General features: G+C 49.7%; 1 protein-coding gene across 2 annotated transcripts in view; it reads right to left on the reverse strand.

The window, feature by feature from the left end:
* Window positions 1-359: 359 nt before the first annotated feature.
* The window catches only part of RGS4 (regulator of G protein signaling 4), a 30,740-nt gene continuing 12,938 nt past the window's right edge, over window positions 360-18,161 (reverse strand). Inside the window, exons 1-5 of one of the 2 annotated variants that reach the window (XM_068690876.1) lie at window positions 6,585-6,850; window positions 4,420-4,524; window positions 3,465-3,526; window positions 2,631-2,797; window positions 360-2,098 (exon numbers count right to left, since the gene is read on the reverse strand). In XM_068690876.1, coding sequence (XP_068546977.1) covers window positions 1,847-2,098; window positions 2,631-2,797; window positions 3,465-3,526; window positions 4,420-4,524; window positions 6,585-6,628 — 630 coding nt within the window. In that variant the 5' untranslated portion in view covers window positions 6,629-6,850 and the 3' untranslated portion in view covers window positions 360-1,846. Of the gene's footprint in view, window positions 2,099-2,630; window positions 2,798-3,464; window positions 3,527-4,419; window positions 4,525-6,584; window positions 6,851-18,161 lie in introns of those variants that run through there. The other variant, XM_068690874.1, reaches the window with a different exon arrangement.

An 18,161-nucleotide genomic window follows, 5' to 3' on the forward strand; every position in this document is an offset into this window, starting at 1 on the left:
CACGCAGGACACTGGGGGTTTGCAGCAAGGAGGTGCTCCTTGGGGTTCCCCCTTCCACAGCTGGCTTTGGGGTGGCCCCGTGCCCACCCCAGCCCCTTGGTGAGGATGGTTGCTCCCCGCCAGGTACAGCATGGACCCCGAAAAGACCAGGATCCCCACAGCCCCAGGCTCGCAGGGCTGAGGGGCGGGTTCCTCTGCAGAAGAGCACAGCTGGGGGGTATAATGGCTATTTCACCATCCCATGATTTAAAACAATCTGAGTGAAAGCAGTTACAAAAGACTAATTTTAGAGGAACCTTAGTCAATGAATTGCATCACCACACAGTCCTTGGTTCACACAATGGCACTTTAGAAGAGACTAATGCAAACGTTTTTTTATTTAGAATGTATTCATCATTATTTAAATATCAATACATCTTGGCAAGAGTTATCAAGAGTTCCCAGTACCAGGGGAAAATAAAACATAGCCACATGCTCAGCTATGTTCAGAGTTTTAGCAAGCCTCTCCATCTTGCAGCTGAACATGCAGGGTGGTATGTGTCAGCACACTAATAAATACAAAATAAAGCAAATGTTAGAAGAGACGCTTCTTTGTGGACCTCAGAGCACCTACTGGAGAACCACAGCCCTCCCCTGCCGTACCAAAACCCCAGTGTGAGAACAGATCTCCAGACTGGGAAGCAGGGTAAGGAACACAAGGCTGGCAGAGAAGCAATTTCCAGCTAGAGAAAGGCCAAGGGGAGAGCACGATCGCCAACCCAGGAGCAGTAACAAGGCCAGCATATTCCTCCTACCACCTTCAGGACAAAGTGAGTAATGCAATTACTCAATCACAAACTCAAATACATAACATTTTATTTATTTTTTTCTGAAATACTCCCAAGCAGGGCCTTTCCTCCTCAGCTGTTGTGGTAGTGGTCCTATCCCATCACAAACTGCTTCACACAAGTCGGGGCAGGCAAACCTGAACTCCCAGCTGGTAATATACAAGTGTCAGTCTGGGAGAAGGAACCTATTCCCGTTCTGCTCAGCTACGGTGTCAGGATGGTGTTCTTAGTCTGGGAGCACAACGGATATAAATATGCTTGAAATAATGAACTGCCTGTAAAATAATAGCTCTGTACAGCCCTAGAAAAGATCCTTGGCCAGCTGCAACTAGATGCTACAGGGAGAAAAGCGGCTGAGGGGAGAGCTTTCATGCAGTTTGGGCTGTAATGACCACAGCAGGCTGTTTGCTAGTCTGAAAAGTTCTGGTCTCCAAGAAAGAGTAGGAGCTTCTCGCACGTCTGATCGCTGTAAAGCAGCAGAGCCTGAGCTCTGAGCAGATACTACTGAAAGCCGAAATATCCGGGAGCTATATGAACAGCTAAGGACCAGACCAAGTGTTTTTCACTGAAGCTGCTGCTGGTTCGAAAGGGGAGATCTCAGTCCCTGCCACTTCCCCTGGCTTCCCCTGCCCCTTGCTAGGTGTCGCACTGCAGCCCGGCAGGACTGGTCCCTTTGTGGTCAGTGCTGGGCTCAAAAGTGTCTGCCCCTTCCCTTCCCTTCCCTTCCCTACTGCTCCCGCCCTGCCGGGCTTGGTGCTCGTCAGACACCGCGGGCACGCGATGATTTCACCCAGCTTTCACGTCAGACCCCAGGGCTCCTACGCAGGTGGAGTCAGAGGAGGGTTTGCTACACAAACTGAGCCTGGCTTGGGTTACAAATGCTGGCTGTTGCATGACATGGGACACAACTGGGACATTAGACAGCTACTGAAGACAGCTCTGTTGCTTCATGCCAATGAATGCTTTTGCTGCCAAGTATTTCCTTGCCTGCCCAGCCTGCTCCTGGCCTTGCTGCAGGTTCAGGCACACTGAGAGATGATGTTGGAGTTGCAGTCTAAGGAGTGAGCGTGGGTTCTTTGGCAGCTTTCAGGCCCGCAGCCAGCACCAGGTGGGCTGACCAAGTCCAGGTAGTAGGGGGACTTGAGGAACCGGCGGTACGAATCCTTCTCCATGAGGGTGAATATTTTTCTCTGAGCCTCATCAAAACAGGAAAGCGTAGGCTCCAGCATATTGTGGCTCGTTTTCTCCCTTGTGCATGAATCCAGGTTCACCTGTGTGGGCCAAAGGGACAGCATAAATGGAACCTGTCCCAGAAATTGTTAGAAATTATAAGGGAAAATCCAAGTGCCTCCCAACTCCACTGAATGTGCTTAATCTGTCCTTGACGGGCAGTGGTCTGAAATGACTGTCTGACAGACACCCTGCAGCCTTCACAGAATCTGTGCAGCTGGATGCCAACGCATCTCTGCTGCCAGACGAGCTGTCAGTGCAGACTGACACATGTTCCTCTGGGGTGCAGCCAGACAGAAAACTCAAGCAATTTCGTGGGAGCAGCTGGAACACTGGCAATCACAGTCCTCCTGGGCTTCTCCCATTCGAGTGTGCATGTGGGGTGGCCACGTCATCAAACACACTTCCTCTCTATCCAAGTTAAACATTAAAGCAATAAAAATGACACCGTTTACTTGCTAAGCAGCACCCTTCAACTCTCATGACACTACCAAACTTCTACTTCCCTGTGCTTCTGGCCTGTTTCGGGATTTAGGGTGACACCTATGCCCAAGCGATGTTCTGCGTACACACCTCTTTTGTTGCCTGCACAGAGATGAATTCGTCGTAGATCTTCCTGGCTTTGGGGCTGAGCTTGGCTGGCGACTTGGTTTTCTTGTACTCCTCACAACTGACCCAGAAATCGATGTTTTCCTCGCTGTACTCAGATTTGAGAAAAGCACGGAAGGCAGCCAGTCCTCCTACAGATTGTTTAGAGGAAAAACAAAACAGGGAAGAGAGTTAGTCACACCTGTGAAACGCAGAGCCTCGGCAAACAGCAAGTCTGGATTTTCCTTTCCAGAGCTGAATGAACAAGTCCCCTGCCCCTGGCAGCTGGCAATAGCCCCTGCCTCCGCAGCAATAGCTCATGCAAGCCAAAGGAGACCCCACAGGGATGTCACACATGGGTCCTCAGCTGCCTCCCACACCGTGACCTCCAGTGGCTCAGCCAGGAAAACGCAAGCAAACCGTGTGTTCCCAGCGGGCCCCGAGGAGACAGCTAGCACACGCTGCAGGCTCTCGGGCCATGGGAATGGCGTGAGGGAAAGCTCAAGGGCATCGGTGTAGTCTGGGACCAACAAGAAGATAAAGTCTCCCATGGGCTCAGCTTGCAAAAAGTTTCTCCACTTTTTGGCTCTCGTTTAACCCGGTGTTAACTGCGTGCTGCAGTCTTGCCACTCCTAAAATCAGCTTGCACAGGGCTAAAGCCCCTTGGATCTGAGAAACAGATCACCACCCTTCCCAAAGGAGCCACTGTGTGCACTGCTAAAAGACAAAAGGCAAAATCCCACGCTTCCCCCGGGGACTGCAAAGCGCACTGCAGGCAAAACCCTCAACATCTCCAGCAGAAGCACACGCTTTACTTACTGTCATGATGGATCAAGTTTTCCAAAGACTCTGCCCACTTTTTGACTTCCTCTTGGCTAACCCTATCAGGACACAAAGAGAGAAACACAAAGAATTATAAATCATTTAAAAACATTACCCCTTGTCCTGTCACTACACTCCCTGACAAATATTTCTTGTAGACCTCCTTTTGTAGGATCTCAGATCCAACCTACAGAAATCCCAGTTCGCAATCTCCCTCACCAGCCATGGTCTGGAAGGGAATTTTCCTGTAAAAATTGTTGACTTTACGATTATTTTATGACTGCCTGCATCTGCTGCTCAGGCATGGACCTGGGATCACATTTACAGGTCCTATCAGTGAACTCCAAAGAGCTGATTTCTTTAACCTGTCAGAGAAGCACTAGATACATGGAAGGGAAGAACCTGGGAAATATAAACCATGCTTGCACTTCCCGTGTTTGTTCCGCTCATCATACCAGCATATCCTAGGGCTGATCTATTCCAAGAGCATTTCTTGGCCTTTGGAGGCCTCCTTGCAAAGGACATCTTGCAGCTCCGTGAGAGCTGTGCTAGCTGGCAGGTCTGTTTTCTGTGCCGATATTTCTGTGTGACCATTACACAAATCCAACTCAAAGAACCAACGTGTCTGATACTGAAATGTATCAAGCCAGACTGGGTCTTGGGATGGTCGCATTGCCCTGTGCAGGAGACTGCAGGAGCCTTTCAATGTGCACGTGCATCCTGAATCAGAAATGCTGGCAGAAAGAAACCTCTGGAAGTCTCTAGTCCCACCTTCTCCTTGGAAGGGGATATCAGTACTTGAGGGCTATTGACAGGCTGGATTCAAACACAGAGGCATTTGGGAGGTACTAAAAAGCAGCAGTAGGAATGCAAATGAGTTCAGCTCAGTGCGGGAGTAAACAACACATTGCAGCCAGCCTTTGCTTAGCTGCAAGGCAGCGTCTGCTCTTACCTCTGGCTCGGAGACACTTTCTCCTTCTTGCCCTGGGAAGAGCTGTAGTCACAGGAGTCTGACTTCTGCAGCAGGACGCCCAGGCGATGCTTCATGTCTTTGGCACTGAAAGAAACAATTCAGGAATGCCGTGAGGGTAATGGATTACAACTCCCTCTGCAGCCTCCTCGCCCGCAGCTTGCTTGTTCAGCATTGTTCGGTCACACAAACGCAGGTCACAGCCCTGACTTCTCACTCCTCACAGTGCAGATTTCAGTGCTAAACAAATACAGCAAAGTCAGGGAGTTCATTTGCCACCTTCAACAGCACAAGCTTATTGCTGACAAGGTCGTCAGCCTGGAGGGAGGTCTGGCAAAGGCGGAGGAGCTGCTGGTTTACTGCTGTTCAGGTAAAACATTGTGATAGGAAGGTATTGCTGCTGGGTAAATGTGTCACACACCGCTTCTCCCTGAATTGATTTGCCCAGCTAGCCGGTGTCTGGTTCTTAAATGCTTACCGATCCTTCCCTGCAGCCCTTGTTATCTCCCTCCTTGCCACCCCACCTGGCTATGCCAGCAGCGGGGCCATGCCAGGCCACCCCACCAGGCAGCCGGTGTGACTCGGAGGGAAGGGAAGGAAGCAAAAAGCCAGGGGCAGGATCAGGGGTGAGACCAGGGGTGAGCCAGGAGCTTCGCCACAACCAGCCCACGCTGACTGCAAGTTGCTCCCTTGCCCTACAGCAAGCTCCTACAAGGATGCGAGCTTAATTTTATTCTGTTATTTGGTGTGCTCAGGACAAGTGTTGGCTGAGTGCACAACCTAAATATGCAGCTGGCATTGCCTTCAGCATCTCTCTGGATTTCCATTCAGTTTAAGGATGAGGGCGTAGGTAAACCAGCCTGGCTTGCTGAGGGGCACAAGCCCTGGCTTGCCTCAAGGTGTAGTGATAGCATAAGCAGGAAATTTTCCTCCTCCTGCTCAGATCAGAGCCTAGAAAAAGAGCCGGGGAATGTGCTGTGGGGCTGAGCTGCAGTAGCTGCTCGGCCTGCCAGTCAGAGCACTGTCAGCATTCCCGGCCCTATCTTATCTCACTGCCTGCTCCTGCTCATAAATGCCGTCTTAGCAGCTTGAGCAGTCAGCCCTCTTTCTATGGCGCAGGCTGAGAGTGGAAGAAACTCATAACTTCTCCTGTGAGAAGAGCGACCAGGGCAAACGCCCCGGCACCTCTGGCAGTAACGGGATGCTCGGCGCTGCCCGATGCGCTGCCTCTCAGGGCACCCCCAGAATCGGACCCCTCCGGTCTGCGGGAAGGAGGCAGCAGAAGGAAACAAGGCACCGCTGCCTGCAGCGCGTCCTGCAGCTTTCTAAGACATGGAGATTCTCTGGGGATTCCTGGACAGAGGTGGATAAAAGATGTGCCCTTCGTTTCTTTACATTTTTGCTATTTTTTTTTCCCTGTCAACATTTCCTTCAAACTGGGGGAGAAGGGTGTTGCTATGTTTTGTTTTCAAAGCCACCACGGGGAGTTTTTTCCCCCCAATGAGAGCAGGGTGAATCTCAGCTTGTACCTTCCCAGCCCTCCACCATTGCTCAGCGACTGGGAAGAAGCCCGAGGAGCTTGCTGTTGGGCAGCTCTGCCAGCACAGAGATGCCTGGATGGTGCCACACACTGCGGGGCACGGCCCCACACTGGCCCCCAAGTCATGTTTGTGGGGGTACAGCCTGACCCCACACCAGCCCCGCGCTGCCTGGTCCTGCCACGCTTGCCTTTCGCATTTGGGCTGGGTTTTGAGGGATGACCCTTGATTTTTGTTGAATCTTGTCTGCCTCGCTTCCCCCTGACAGAAATCCAGACAAGAAAATTCACCAGAGAAAAAGGGTTCAAAGGAGAAAGGGGTGCAAAGCTTGCAGCAGAAGCAGCTGACAGGAATATCAAGCTGTGGCAGTGCTGTGAGCTGCTCGGTTTGCTGATAGGGAGGACGGGTTTAGAGTCCCCATTGTTCGCTACAAAACCTTTATGCGATTCTGGTTCTGACTAACAGAAGAAACTTGCAAACAAGCATTTTATCTAATCTTGCAAAAGATTCAGAGCCAAATCTGCCACTTCTTTTTCAGACACGACGTGCATAAACCCCTGTATTGCCAGACAAATGAGCCCACAACAGAGTCCCAGAAATAAACGGTACCTTTTTAAGCAAGTGGCTGGCAGTGCAGCGAGTCCCTTGCACATCTTGCTCCCAAGGTTGGTTCTGTATTCCAGGGAAAAATAACAAGGCAGAGGCTGCGTGCAGGTCCTTTGCCGGCTGCGGAATTCAGTCTGCTGTCTGAGCCAGCTGCTCCAGCTCTGCTGTGTTTTATAGCCTAGCCCAGCCAGCCCAGCAGCACTCGGTGACCCAGTCAGCAGCCAGCACAGCAGCAGCAACCGTCCCCTTTCTGCCCACCCAAGAGGAAGAGGCTGACGTATAAGCTGAGACAAAGGGCTGAGTGGGACTGAAAACCTTACCAGAAATGAAGCTCGGTGTCTGGCTGCAGAGGTGGATTCTTTTAAAAGGATGGAAAAAGCTCCAGGGGCTTTCCCCTATTGCAAAAGGTGGAATGGTGCAGATGAAAGGTGGGGGAGATTTTAGAGGGGCGCAGACAGTGAAGAGGGTCAGAGAATCAGTTCTGAGAAGTGTGGTGAGCTTTGTCAGCTCCTCTTTTCATTTTCCTATTTAAATCAACCTAGGGAAAATAAGGGACAAATTCAACATTTTAAGCACAAAATGTTCGCATAGTCTCAACAAATACAGAAACTGGAGCTCCAAGGAAACAGGAATGTAAATTCACCAGGGAACTTCCCAGGCAGATGAAGCTGTCCAATCTGGTCTAGAGGCACGGGGATATGTGCCTTTGGTGAGGCTGAAAGGAAAGGTCTGCGGGGCACATCACTACTGAAATACAAAATGAGTTAGCGTGTCCCAGCACATTTATATGTAAGGACAGCTCACACACGTGCAGGAAGAAAAGATGGGAGGTTGAGAACATGACTGCCTTACATCCATGGGTACCACTAGTGCTTTACTTCTCCATTTGCCCCTAATCCAAAGCCAGGCCTAGGTACTCGGGAGTATCTGGGTACCCAAGGGAAGATGATTCATTAAAACAATAGGAATAATGGTGTCTCCTCAGAGAGGGCTTTCTGGCAGCATTGAGGCTACTATGCGCTAATGGATGAAGCCATGAAACACTTGGTTATGGGGATGTTTGGCGGTGACTGCACTGCCTGACTCTGGTTAGTCCCAAAGGAGAGCAGAGTGACTCCAGCTATGCCGCTTATCCTCAGCCCTAGCAGGGCGCAGAAGGCAGATGCAGGCTGAAAGCACTCCTCTGAAGAGAGGGAATTGGCTGGGATTTATTGAGTTGCTGCTCAGCACAGCCTGTACCATCATAAGAGGGTATCATGCGCCATCATGCACAAAGTCTGCTCCTGATGTAAAACAAAGAAGCTTCAGTTTAGCAGCAGGCTGTCTGCCCATGTTACCCACTGTTGGGATCCCTCTTTCCAGAAATCTTTAAATACTTTGCCTGTAACCTGCAAAAGATTTAAGGTGAGTTTTTCTCTCCCATGCTTACAGCCAGCAGCAAGGAAGACCCAAATGCTGGATGAGTTTACCTGCCTTGGCATACTGCATCCCCTCAGTTCATTAACTGTGCTGAAAGGCAATGCTCTAATAAACTTTAAACTGCCTTTGTACTAATGTGACCATCTGGTTGCTAGTCCTGGGGTTTGGAGTTCCTGCACTCTTTGGACTAAAAGTTAGCTCTAGGGCAAAGCACTGTAAAACCTGATCTGAATGGATCTGTAGGAAGCGACTGAACACTGCCAGAGTTAGTGCCAAAGCTCTCTGATGTCTCCTGTTTGGGGAGAAGAGACACCAAAGAGCAGAATATAGCCAAGGAGAAAATTCTTAATTAATTAAGCAAATTAAATAATTAACTATTTTTTATCTCACACTTGTAAAATACTACTGCTGTTGGCATGAGACTTTAGCTTCTGGCTCAGGAAGCTGCCAACAGGCTGCTTGCTTGCTAGAACAGGGAACATGTGTGCAGAACACAGAAATTCTGCATTTTCTCTGCAATTTGGTGTGCTCAGGAATTTTGGAATCTCACCCTTCTCTGTGGATTGTAAGTACCTTGGCTGTGCAGTCCTACTGACATTCAAAGGAATGATGGTGTTGTCAACATGAACTCACCTGCTGGATACCCCAATTTCTGTGTGAGAAGGCTGTGAGAATAATAAGAATTTTCTAACACTGTTCTCTCAATGGACAGCAATTAAGAATTAAGCAATTTGCAATTAAAACCATCCTCCCAGGACTTGGTACACAGACTCCCAGAACTGCAGCATTTGAAATTTTGACTTTTCCTGTTCATCAACACACATTTGTTCGGCCCATTCCCCCTGTGAGGAGTTTGGGTTTGTATACTGCTTCTCCTCTAAGCTGTGTTCCCCAGCTGTTGCAGTTTAATATCATCTTAGCCACTCCAGCTGGTACCCAGTGAAAAATAGCCCCTTCCATCTCTTATTCCTACCCTCCACACGCAGGCCTTTTCTCCCAGGGCACTGGCAGGGCTGTATTTAACACCAAAAACGTTTCCCTGAAAGTTAGGAAAGCAACAGCTCAGGCCAGTGCTTATGTCTGGCTCAATTCACCTGTGGGCAGAGAATTATGGAGAAATCAGCAGTGAGGATGTGCTGGGGGTGTGCAAGGCTGGGGGTGGGGGGCACCCCGGCCAGTACGTCCCTGACAAATACCGCTGCGGCCTTGAAACATCACGCAGTCGAAGGAGGAAACAAACTGAAGAGCATGAAGTAAATGCCAAGAAATTCCTCACAGTGGCCTGGGAGATGCAGCTAGAGACTGAGACATTAAGCAGAGCTTTCCCCCTCATCCCCATTGCTAGGGAACAGTTCACACACATGCTCGCCCGCCCCCATGCACAAGCGCGTGTGGGATCCGGCCCTCGGCTCACAGCCGCCGGCCGTGGGAGGAGGCAGGGAGCACGAGGAGTGCTATTTCGGTGGTCATTGCCCAGAGACAAGCTACTGCAGGCTGTTGCCCTCCAGACAGCACAAGGCTCTCCCACCTCGGCCCCTTCCCCTCTCGGAGCAGCGCGCTGTGGGCCGGAGGAGCACGCAGGGATGATGGCCGCCTTGTGTCACTGGAAACAGAGAAGGGCATGAGATGAGTGTTGTGAGGATGTGCTGCCATACAGAGCCTCTCCTGCTGCTGCTGCCTTCTGCCCTGGACATTTGGGTCTTCACATTTGGGTCTGAGTTGGGATGAATCAGCACATGTCTGTGCATGGCCCCGCAGGCAGCCGTATGTCCTGTCCTGGGGCTCTGCTGTGGCCTGACCTCTAGAAGAGGCACATAAAGGCCAAATTTGTCTCCACTGTGTCCCCTGGCCTGCAGAGGGATTCCCAGAAATGGCATTCCACAGCGCAGGGAGGAAATAATTCTTTCCCATGTCTCTGCAATGCACCGCCCGACTTCACGCATGGCCAGTGCCACGAACCTCGCAACAGGCCCGGAGGCAGGCCCTGAAGGGAAAGCGCCTGTTCCCAAATTAGCCCTGGCACCAGGGGTGGCTGACTCACCGTGCTGCCACACGGGCAGCTCGCTGCTCACACACACAGCTGCTGCAGGCATGTGTACGGGTCTCCAGCCTGACCCGGTCACCTTTTGGCTTTCCTTGTCTAAGGTGAAGATGAGCTGTAAAGGCAAAGCAGCTTCGATTTGTTGTTGCAGCTCCTTAGCTCCTTACCGAGCCTGCTCCTCTCTGAAGTGATGCTCTGTGGATGCTAGCGTATTCAAGAAGAAGGTCACCTAACCCCATCTTCACAGAATTTCTACAACATAACTCAGACAATTTTCCCATACTCTCAGGTATTTTCTACTTGCCTATGCATCTACATTACCAGATTTTTGTCACTTTTAAGTGCCTGCAAATTCCTGATCCTTTGTGTTTTGGCTTCAACCCTCAGCTTTTGGGTTGCCTATTTATGTTACTACACTAAGAAAGCCAAGAAAAATCAAAATAAAATATTTAACCTTGTATCAAAGGAAGAATTTTGTTTAGCCCAAATGGACTTTTTTCTCCTGGTTTGGGTTTGCTAATGAAATAGCTTTTTTTGTCTGACTGTTGTTCTTGTTTCTGGGCATCAGACAATAGAAAAAGCTCCAATTTGAGTAATTTGCCTTCCAGTTTCCCATATCTCTATCTCATCATCCATTTTGATTAACAGCCCCTTAAACATTTCCTCTTAATCACTAAGAACATTTTGAGTAACACTGGACCACAAACCAAGCCAACATGTGCAGTGATGCTTTCCCAATACTAAAAACACTTTGAAATGTCTAATTTACCCAACTTTAGTCCATTTAATATGGATTTTATGATATTTTAACCCAAATATTGATAGCAAGTCAGATTCATTTATAAATCTTTCACCACCACAAGTGCCTCTGAAAAGCATCATTAGCTTTGTTGTAAAAAGCCTATTTTTCCATTAAATCATGTTAGCCGGTATCAATTATATCACCTCCTTTTCAAATGAGCCTGCTCTCATCCATACTAATAGTGTTCCTGCACCAATCCAAAGGTTAATAGCTCTGTAACTATATAAGCCACCTCTTACAGGATGGCTTTCCTCCAGTCTCCTTTTATGCTAAAACATATTAAAAATGACCATTTTTGGTCCTGAGAGCTGTTCAGCCTATTCTTCCAAGAATCTTAGTGCAGCCCCCAGGCAGGGACACACTTGCTGTATCCTTCCTGGGAAATCCCCTATCGAGACAGGAGCAGAGATGGACAATATCAGCACGGGAGCTAAAAAGACAGTGGTTTATGTACTCCTCACTCGTGGGCCGACCGCTTCACCTGAAAGTGCCCTAAGGTACGGGGAGGAGGCGTCAGAAAGCGAGGCAGGAGGAGGGTGGATGCGTCAGAAATGTAGAGCATCAACTCCTTTACGTACAGTGCACAGCTGAAATGCTCCTCGCTCCTTCTGCGCCTTAGCAACCCAGCTGTGCAGGGACTTCTTTTCCACAGCTTTATAAAGCCCAACTTTCAAATGTGGCTGGGGTATCTTCTGCCTAGACGATTACTAAAAGATGTGAAGTTACAGGATGTGAAAGATGAGAAATTGCAGTGGCAGCTGAGCAGGATTCGAGCTGCCACGGCACAAAGGCCCATGCCAGGGAACAAAGGCTACAGCTTTGTTCAGGAGGGCAAAGCCCAGGGGATGTTTTATCTGTGGGGTCATGGCTCAGCATCCAAAGCATGTTGCTTACTGCTCTGGTCACAGTTTAGTTGTTTAATGCTGGGAGCCTGCTCACAAAAGGCAGCTTGGAAGCAAGGAGCATCTGTCAGTGCCTGCCTCAAGGGTATGCCGGTTATTTTAAAGGTGATGCCTGACAAGTCCGCGGGTGGGGTTGCAGAACACCATGATTGCAGGCTAAAGAAACACAAAAGCAAGGACAAGCACCTGCAGCAGAGAAAGAGCATCCATACAAAAGCACTGTGAGCCCAGCCTGATGTGGCCCCAGCCTGGAGGGCAATTCTGGAAGGTGCCAGGTATTCAGTGGATCCACCGCCCCCGAGGCGTGTTCCTCCCAGACTGCCAGGCAGGGAGCTGAGAAATCACAAAAAGGAAATGGGAAAAGGAGAATGCACTGAAAAAAACGGGCTGATCCCAGCCTGGAGTTCTTTGACCTGCGGCTTGGAGGTGAATCAGACAGAATGAAATCACAAGTAGGAAACATGCGGAGTAGCACAACCGCGGAATTACAACGCTGGGAAAATGTCACTTGCTGAGGAGGCTGACTGCACAGAAAGGCGTACAGGGCATAACAGGCAAGCAAAGACTACTGGAAAACAATCATGCCCAGTGAGCTCTGCTTTGCCAGGACCTCTTGCTGTTCAAAATGTGTGTTACAGCAGGCTGTAAATCCAAGCAGACCTGAACTCACCGTGCCACAGAAAAAAAAAAAAAGCAGAGACAGGGCTGTGTGCCACAACCTGTGGCACGTGGTGCTCAGCTGTGCCCAGCAGCTGACACTCACGGCTCCACGCTGAGTGACAACATTTAATGCTTCATCATTTAGAAATGCCTGCTTTTTGCAAAGAAGAAACCAACGGTCCTGTTGTTACACTTCGTCCTTCTGAACTTCTCAGCAGACTGCATGTGGCTGAGATCTTTCTGTCTCTTCTGAAGCAGTGTTTGCCCATCTGCTGCTCTGCACGCTGACGGGATGCTAAGGATGGCAGTTCCTGGCTCAGCTGGGAGGACTCCTGCAACCTGACGTCCCAGGCACATGTGCACTTTGGTGCTTCACCTGGAAATCATTTAACCACAGGAAGAAAAATAGGGGCTTTGCACCTGTTTTGAATCACCGATAACTGGCTCTTCTAACACAGGATTGCTCAGAAGCTTCCACAGGGTACGGTCTCTAAATGGAGTGATTAAAATATAATATAAATAAATTAAGAGATGCCAGGAAGAAATGCAGTTTCCACAGCAGTGCCTTGGCACTTGTGGCCAAGAGCAGTCCACGTGCCCAGAGATATTAAAACAAGCTTCCTCTGTCCCTTGCTTGATGCCTGCACTGCTTCACCACTGCTGGGGAGAGCTCCCACGTCTTGCAGATACCGGGGACAATGCCAGGCCTTGTCCAGAGGAATAATGGAGCTGAGGGTTCAGGACCAGAGGCTTTGGCAGCACTAAGACACGTGTGAGTGCCAACAATGCCCTGCCACCCCAGAGAAACTGCTGCAGGATGCCATGCTGCCAGTGACTGGAGGCGACAAGCCCAGAGCACATCCCTAGGGCTGGGGCATCACCGAGCTGCCCAGGTTTGGGAGGAAGCCAGGGAAGGAGGCCTGCTGGGACTGCATCAAGCTCTTCACGTAAAGCAAGGTGCAGTGCAGACAAATAACAACCGACTAATCATGCTGGGACTGTCAGGGATCAATATCCCTCTGGACTACACAACAGGAACCTGGCAAAGCAGTCCTTAAACTGCCAGCCACAGGGGACCTGTGGTACCAGGGATATAATGCAAGTGCCGAAGGAGATGCTGCCCTGGGTATTCTCAGAGGTAGACCCAGGAAGGTATATTTTGGACCCAGATTCTCTCAGATCACGTGTGTTCAGATCCAAGGTACTGCTTCTGATCGCTGCAGAGACAAGCTAGCATGGCTCCGAAGGGAGTTGTGCTGCTCAGCGTTATTGTGGTATAAATTGGCTGCTATCATGTACAAAGCGCTCAATATTCCGTAAGCATGGAGTGTTTATCTTATTTGTGCATCACTGGAAATTGCAAGCCTCTGGTGAGGGCAGCACTGACATATCGTGTTGCCTTGTTTTTTGCCTTTTTTATTTTTACTTTTTTAAACAATGCTGCAGTTCCAGTCAGTCCGGCTAAACTTCACCCACAAAATTCTCACATCAGATTGTGATCCTCAGCCCAATTTCAAGGGCTAGCTCCACACGGAAAGGATATGAGACGCAGACTCAGCCTTTTAGGGAGAAGCACTAGTAGATGCCCCCAAACCAGCAAAACCTCCCTGGACATTGCTAGTTCTCTCCCTCTCTTACTGAAAAAGTCTCACACCATAATCACACCGTGCTCTGCACCCATATCCACTGTGAGACATGTCCTACCTCACCCCATCACAACCCCCAGCTGTATATACGGGACCCTCCTTTGTCATATGAGCACCAATGTCTTGGGGTGGCTATGGAGGCAAGGCCACGCTGAGGAACAGGACCATTTTGGCCATGCTGGCCAAAAGAGGAAAGACTGGGGTCATGAGAGCTGGAAAGGAGGAGAGCAGGAGGGAGAAAAGTGGTCAGTGACGTACAGAGGGGGCAGGAGGCTATGTGAGAAGCCCTAGAGATGAGCCGTGGGAAGGAGGAGGATGCATCCCATGGCATCTGGACAAGATGATCCTTGGGAATGCTGTCTGACAGCCAGGCATCTCCTGGGAGACTCGGCTGTGTCCGGAGGGAGCACGTGCACGTGCTGAGCAGCCTTGCTGCCCTGCAAGGGAGGCTGCAGAGCTGAAGCCAGTGCCCCGGGGCTTTGGGGCAGTGTGGTGGGACCTGTGGAGGAGCTGTGCTGGGCACAGGCCTCCTGCACCAGCCTTCTGCTTGGCAACATCTCCAACTGTCTCTATTATCTCGTGCTTGAGATCCATAATGGAGAATCACTTCTGTTCTCTCTGACTAAGAGCTGCTAAAAATAGCGCTAATATAACAAGGATGAGAGATGAATTTACAAAGTGGAGCAAGAAAGCCCAGAAGCCCCTCGCAGTCATTACACGCTCCCGCAGCTCTGGGCTGAGCTTGTCAGCAGTAAATGCGCTTGCTGTTTGTTAGGGAAAGAGGGAAATTGCCTAAGACAGCGCCATACGCCTGGGAGGCTTCTTGGTAGAGTGATTTCTTTCTGTCCCTTCTCCTTTTAGCACTCCTCCGTGTTATTTACCTTGCAACCCCGCGTTCTTCAACCCCCTGGCACCCTTCCTACCAAAATACGTGGGGCTCAGCTGCCAGCAGGTACGCACAGAGCACCTGGTAAGGCATCAAAGCAAGCCTTGTGCTGGGAAAGAACAGACTGATAGTCTGCCATTTTACCAAATAATCGAGAGGCTACAAAGAGGCATTTTTTTCCTTGTCAGAGGCAGACACTGCCCAAAACATGCATGGCCTTTTCAGGCTAAGCCTCAGCTAGGGTGTTGCAATTTCTGCCCTGTGGGGAGGGCCTGTCCCCTCTGATGTGGGCTCATTAGCAGCTCAGGCTTCGAATAAAGCTCTATGGATTTGTTCTATTTTTAAACACTTTTTGATAAACGAAAAGCAGAAGCCTCGGAAGAGGAATCAGCCAAGAGCTCAGGCTACCAAACGAGCTGAATCCCTGGTGCCCACAGTCCTTCAGATGGTGTCACAGGTGCTACTGGCTGCACAGTGTCCCATTTTCAGAAGGGGAACACAGAAACAAACCGACTTGCACCACACGCCAGCTGCCTACACACCTCTCCTAAGCTGCAGGAGCTCTGAGCTTAAAGCCTTATCTTTACAAAAAGGTCATATTCCCTCACAAGTTCTGCCCTTTGAATCCAAGGGGCAGGGTGACACCCGATCTGGTGCTCCTACCTGTCTCACACCCACGCTGGGTCCGATCACGCTGCTCTGTGCACAGTGCTGCACAGACACTAGGCAGCCCCTGCCCCACTGTGAGGCTAATGCAAAGGAAACAGCTCATTGAAACTCTCTGAATCCTTCTGGAGACTTTTGGGGGTGCTTACCTCTCCTATTCTAACAGACAGGGGCTCCAGAGAAGCTGTCTTGCAGTCTGTGCTGCTTTCAGAGTGACAAGCAGCTGATGCAAAGCAGGATCAAAGGCAGTTTGGGGAAAATAACTTGGGTAGAGGGAGGCCTGGCTCACTCCCCCATAGCCACAATAAACCATCTGATGTCTCCCTTCTCTGCACTTCATCACGTTCCTGCTGCCTCTGTGATTCACATTATGCAACTGATTGACTTTGCAAGATAAGAGAACAAAGTGTCTCCTCGCCCTGTTCCCTGATGCGCATTAAGTGTGTTAGATTGGAAGGCCAAAGCAGAAATCAAAACAAGCCCCCGAGCCTGGTTTCTCTGCTAATCACCGGTGTGTTCATACACTTGTTATGCTGAGGGACTCAGCGCTCCAGCAATCTAGCGACATCCTGGGCATGCTTTCGTTGGTCTGCGGAGCTGTTGTGCTGCAGCTGCCCCGTGTGCTGTGGCACTTTCTGTATCGAGCAAAACTGTCTTCCAACAGGATTTTTCTCCTTGAGGGTTAATGAGCATCTCTTGAAGCAGCCTCTGATCAACTAGATATGAAGGAGGTTAGCCAGGAGACACAGCCAGCTGGCAGGACAGCTGCACCCCTATCATAAAACATCACGGAGGAAGGACTGCAACCGAGGGCATCCCCTGCTCAAGCAGTGCCATAACCTCTGAAAGCGTGGCTCAAACCATATCTCATGAAAGCTCAGCTTGCTCCTGCTGAAGATCTTACTCCCTAGGGTCATCGTATTTCAGTTTAGTATCTGCTGCCCAGTGCCACATGCCCAGGGTTGGGCTGTCAAAGGGACTTCACACCACAATACTCATAATAGGACGGAGCAGGCACTGTCAGCAGATGACACCCACATCACGTACCTTCACAGGCAGGGTACATCAACACGACAGCACTGAGCTTCACAGAGTTACTCCAGTGCATAAAATCTGGTGTTGACAGGAGAGGTTTTTGCTTCTGTTTTTCTCCACTTTCCTGTATCCAGCTGCGGAGTGCCTTTATATATGGCTCCTGGATAACAGAGGCTGAATCCTGCTGTGCTGCTTTACTGCTTTTTAAACTCTCTAATATATGTGCACTTGGTCCAGAAACCATCAGTCCAGTAGGGGAGGCAGGCTGGACTCTGTCAGCAGCAGAGACCAAAATGGGCCCAAATTTTAAAGACATTAGCTCTAAAATGCAGTTTGTCTTTGTTCTGCATGAGTCACACAAGGTAATGTGCAGCAGAGGCTGGAAGGGGAACGGAAACAGCTCTAAGAGGGGAACAATTTTTTTCTTCAGTTTACTTTTCGTGTAGTCTAGAGTTGCTCATGAGCTGTTCCTTCAGTCCATAACAATATCTGCTTGATATCACAAGGAAGCAGTAACCTTCCCTGAACCCCAAACTGAGCAGCAGTACATGCTCCGGTGTTATTATACAGGGATATGGAAGTTATTCTCAACTGATGTTTATCCAGCTGCTATTGTGTTTTCAAGAAACCTGTTTAAGTACTGGTGCAGAAACAATTTATCTCAAGCATCCTCCGTGGATGAACTACCTGGTCCAATTACCCAGAGTTTACAACTCAGTGAAGCAAACACTTCGTTCAGCACCAAGCCCATCAGACCAGACCTCCGAATGGCTCAAGTGGAGACATACCCACTTCCTAATCAGTCCAGAATCTTCAAATATTCAGCCATGGAAAAGCAGTGCTGAATGCTGAGCCACATACAGGGCTCAGAAGCAGTGTAAATAGAGGCATGGCAGTGAGAAAAAGCACAGAGAATGGCAATGTGAGCAGTCCAGCACAGGGTTGAAGGGAGGAAGAGCAGAGCGTGCTATCCATGCACAGTCTGCTGAAGGTCAGTGCAGGAAGAATGGACGACGTGGCTAAACTGATCAAGTTTTTACCAGGAGGAAAAAAGGCATCGGTCTGGGACCACTACACAATGAGGAGCAGGACTAGGACTACACAGCCAAAAGCCTCAGTAAGCAGTGACAACAGGGGAGCAGCAGAGTGAAAGGCTTGCAAGACCAACAAGAAAGATGACAGACTGCAGGAGAGAAGCAGCAGAGATCAAACAAACAACAACAACAACAAAAAGACCTGGATTGATAGTCTGGAGAACAGCAAAGACTGAGGCAGCCCAGTGCTGCTGGAGAAATGGGATGGAAAAGGTTGCTGAAGGCTGAGAAAGATGCAGGAGGTGCAGAAAACCAGGCTTGTCAGCTTGAAGCTATAAACAGCATCCTTCTAGCTACTAACAAGATGGGCTGACCTCTTCAGGTCTGAGAGTGATTTAGGACAGTAGATGTAGGATAGAGGACCTCTGGGTGCAGTAGAAAGCTACTTGTGGTTAACTACAGTCTGCTCATACAGTTCAGCTGCAGGCA

The sequence above is a fragment of the Anas acuta genome, chromosome 8 (genome assembly GCF_963932015.1).
Source record: "Anas acuta chromosome 8, bAnaAcu1.1, whole genome shotgun sequence".
NCBI classification, from domain to species: Eukaryota; Metazoa; Chordata; class Aves; order Anseriformes; family Anatidae; genus Anas; species Anas acuta.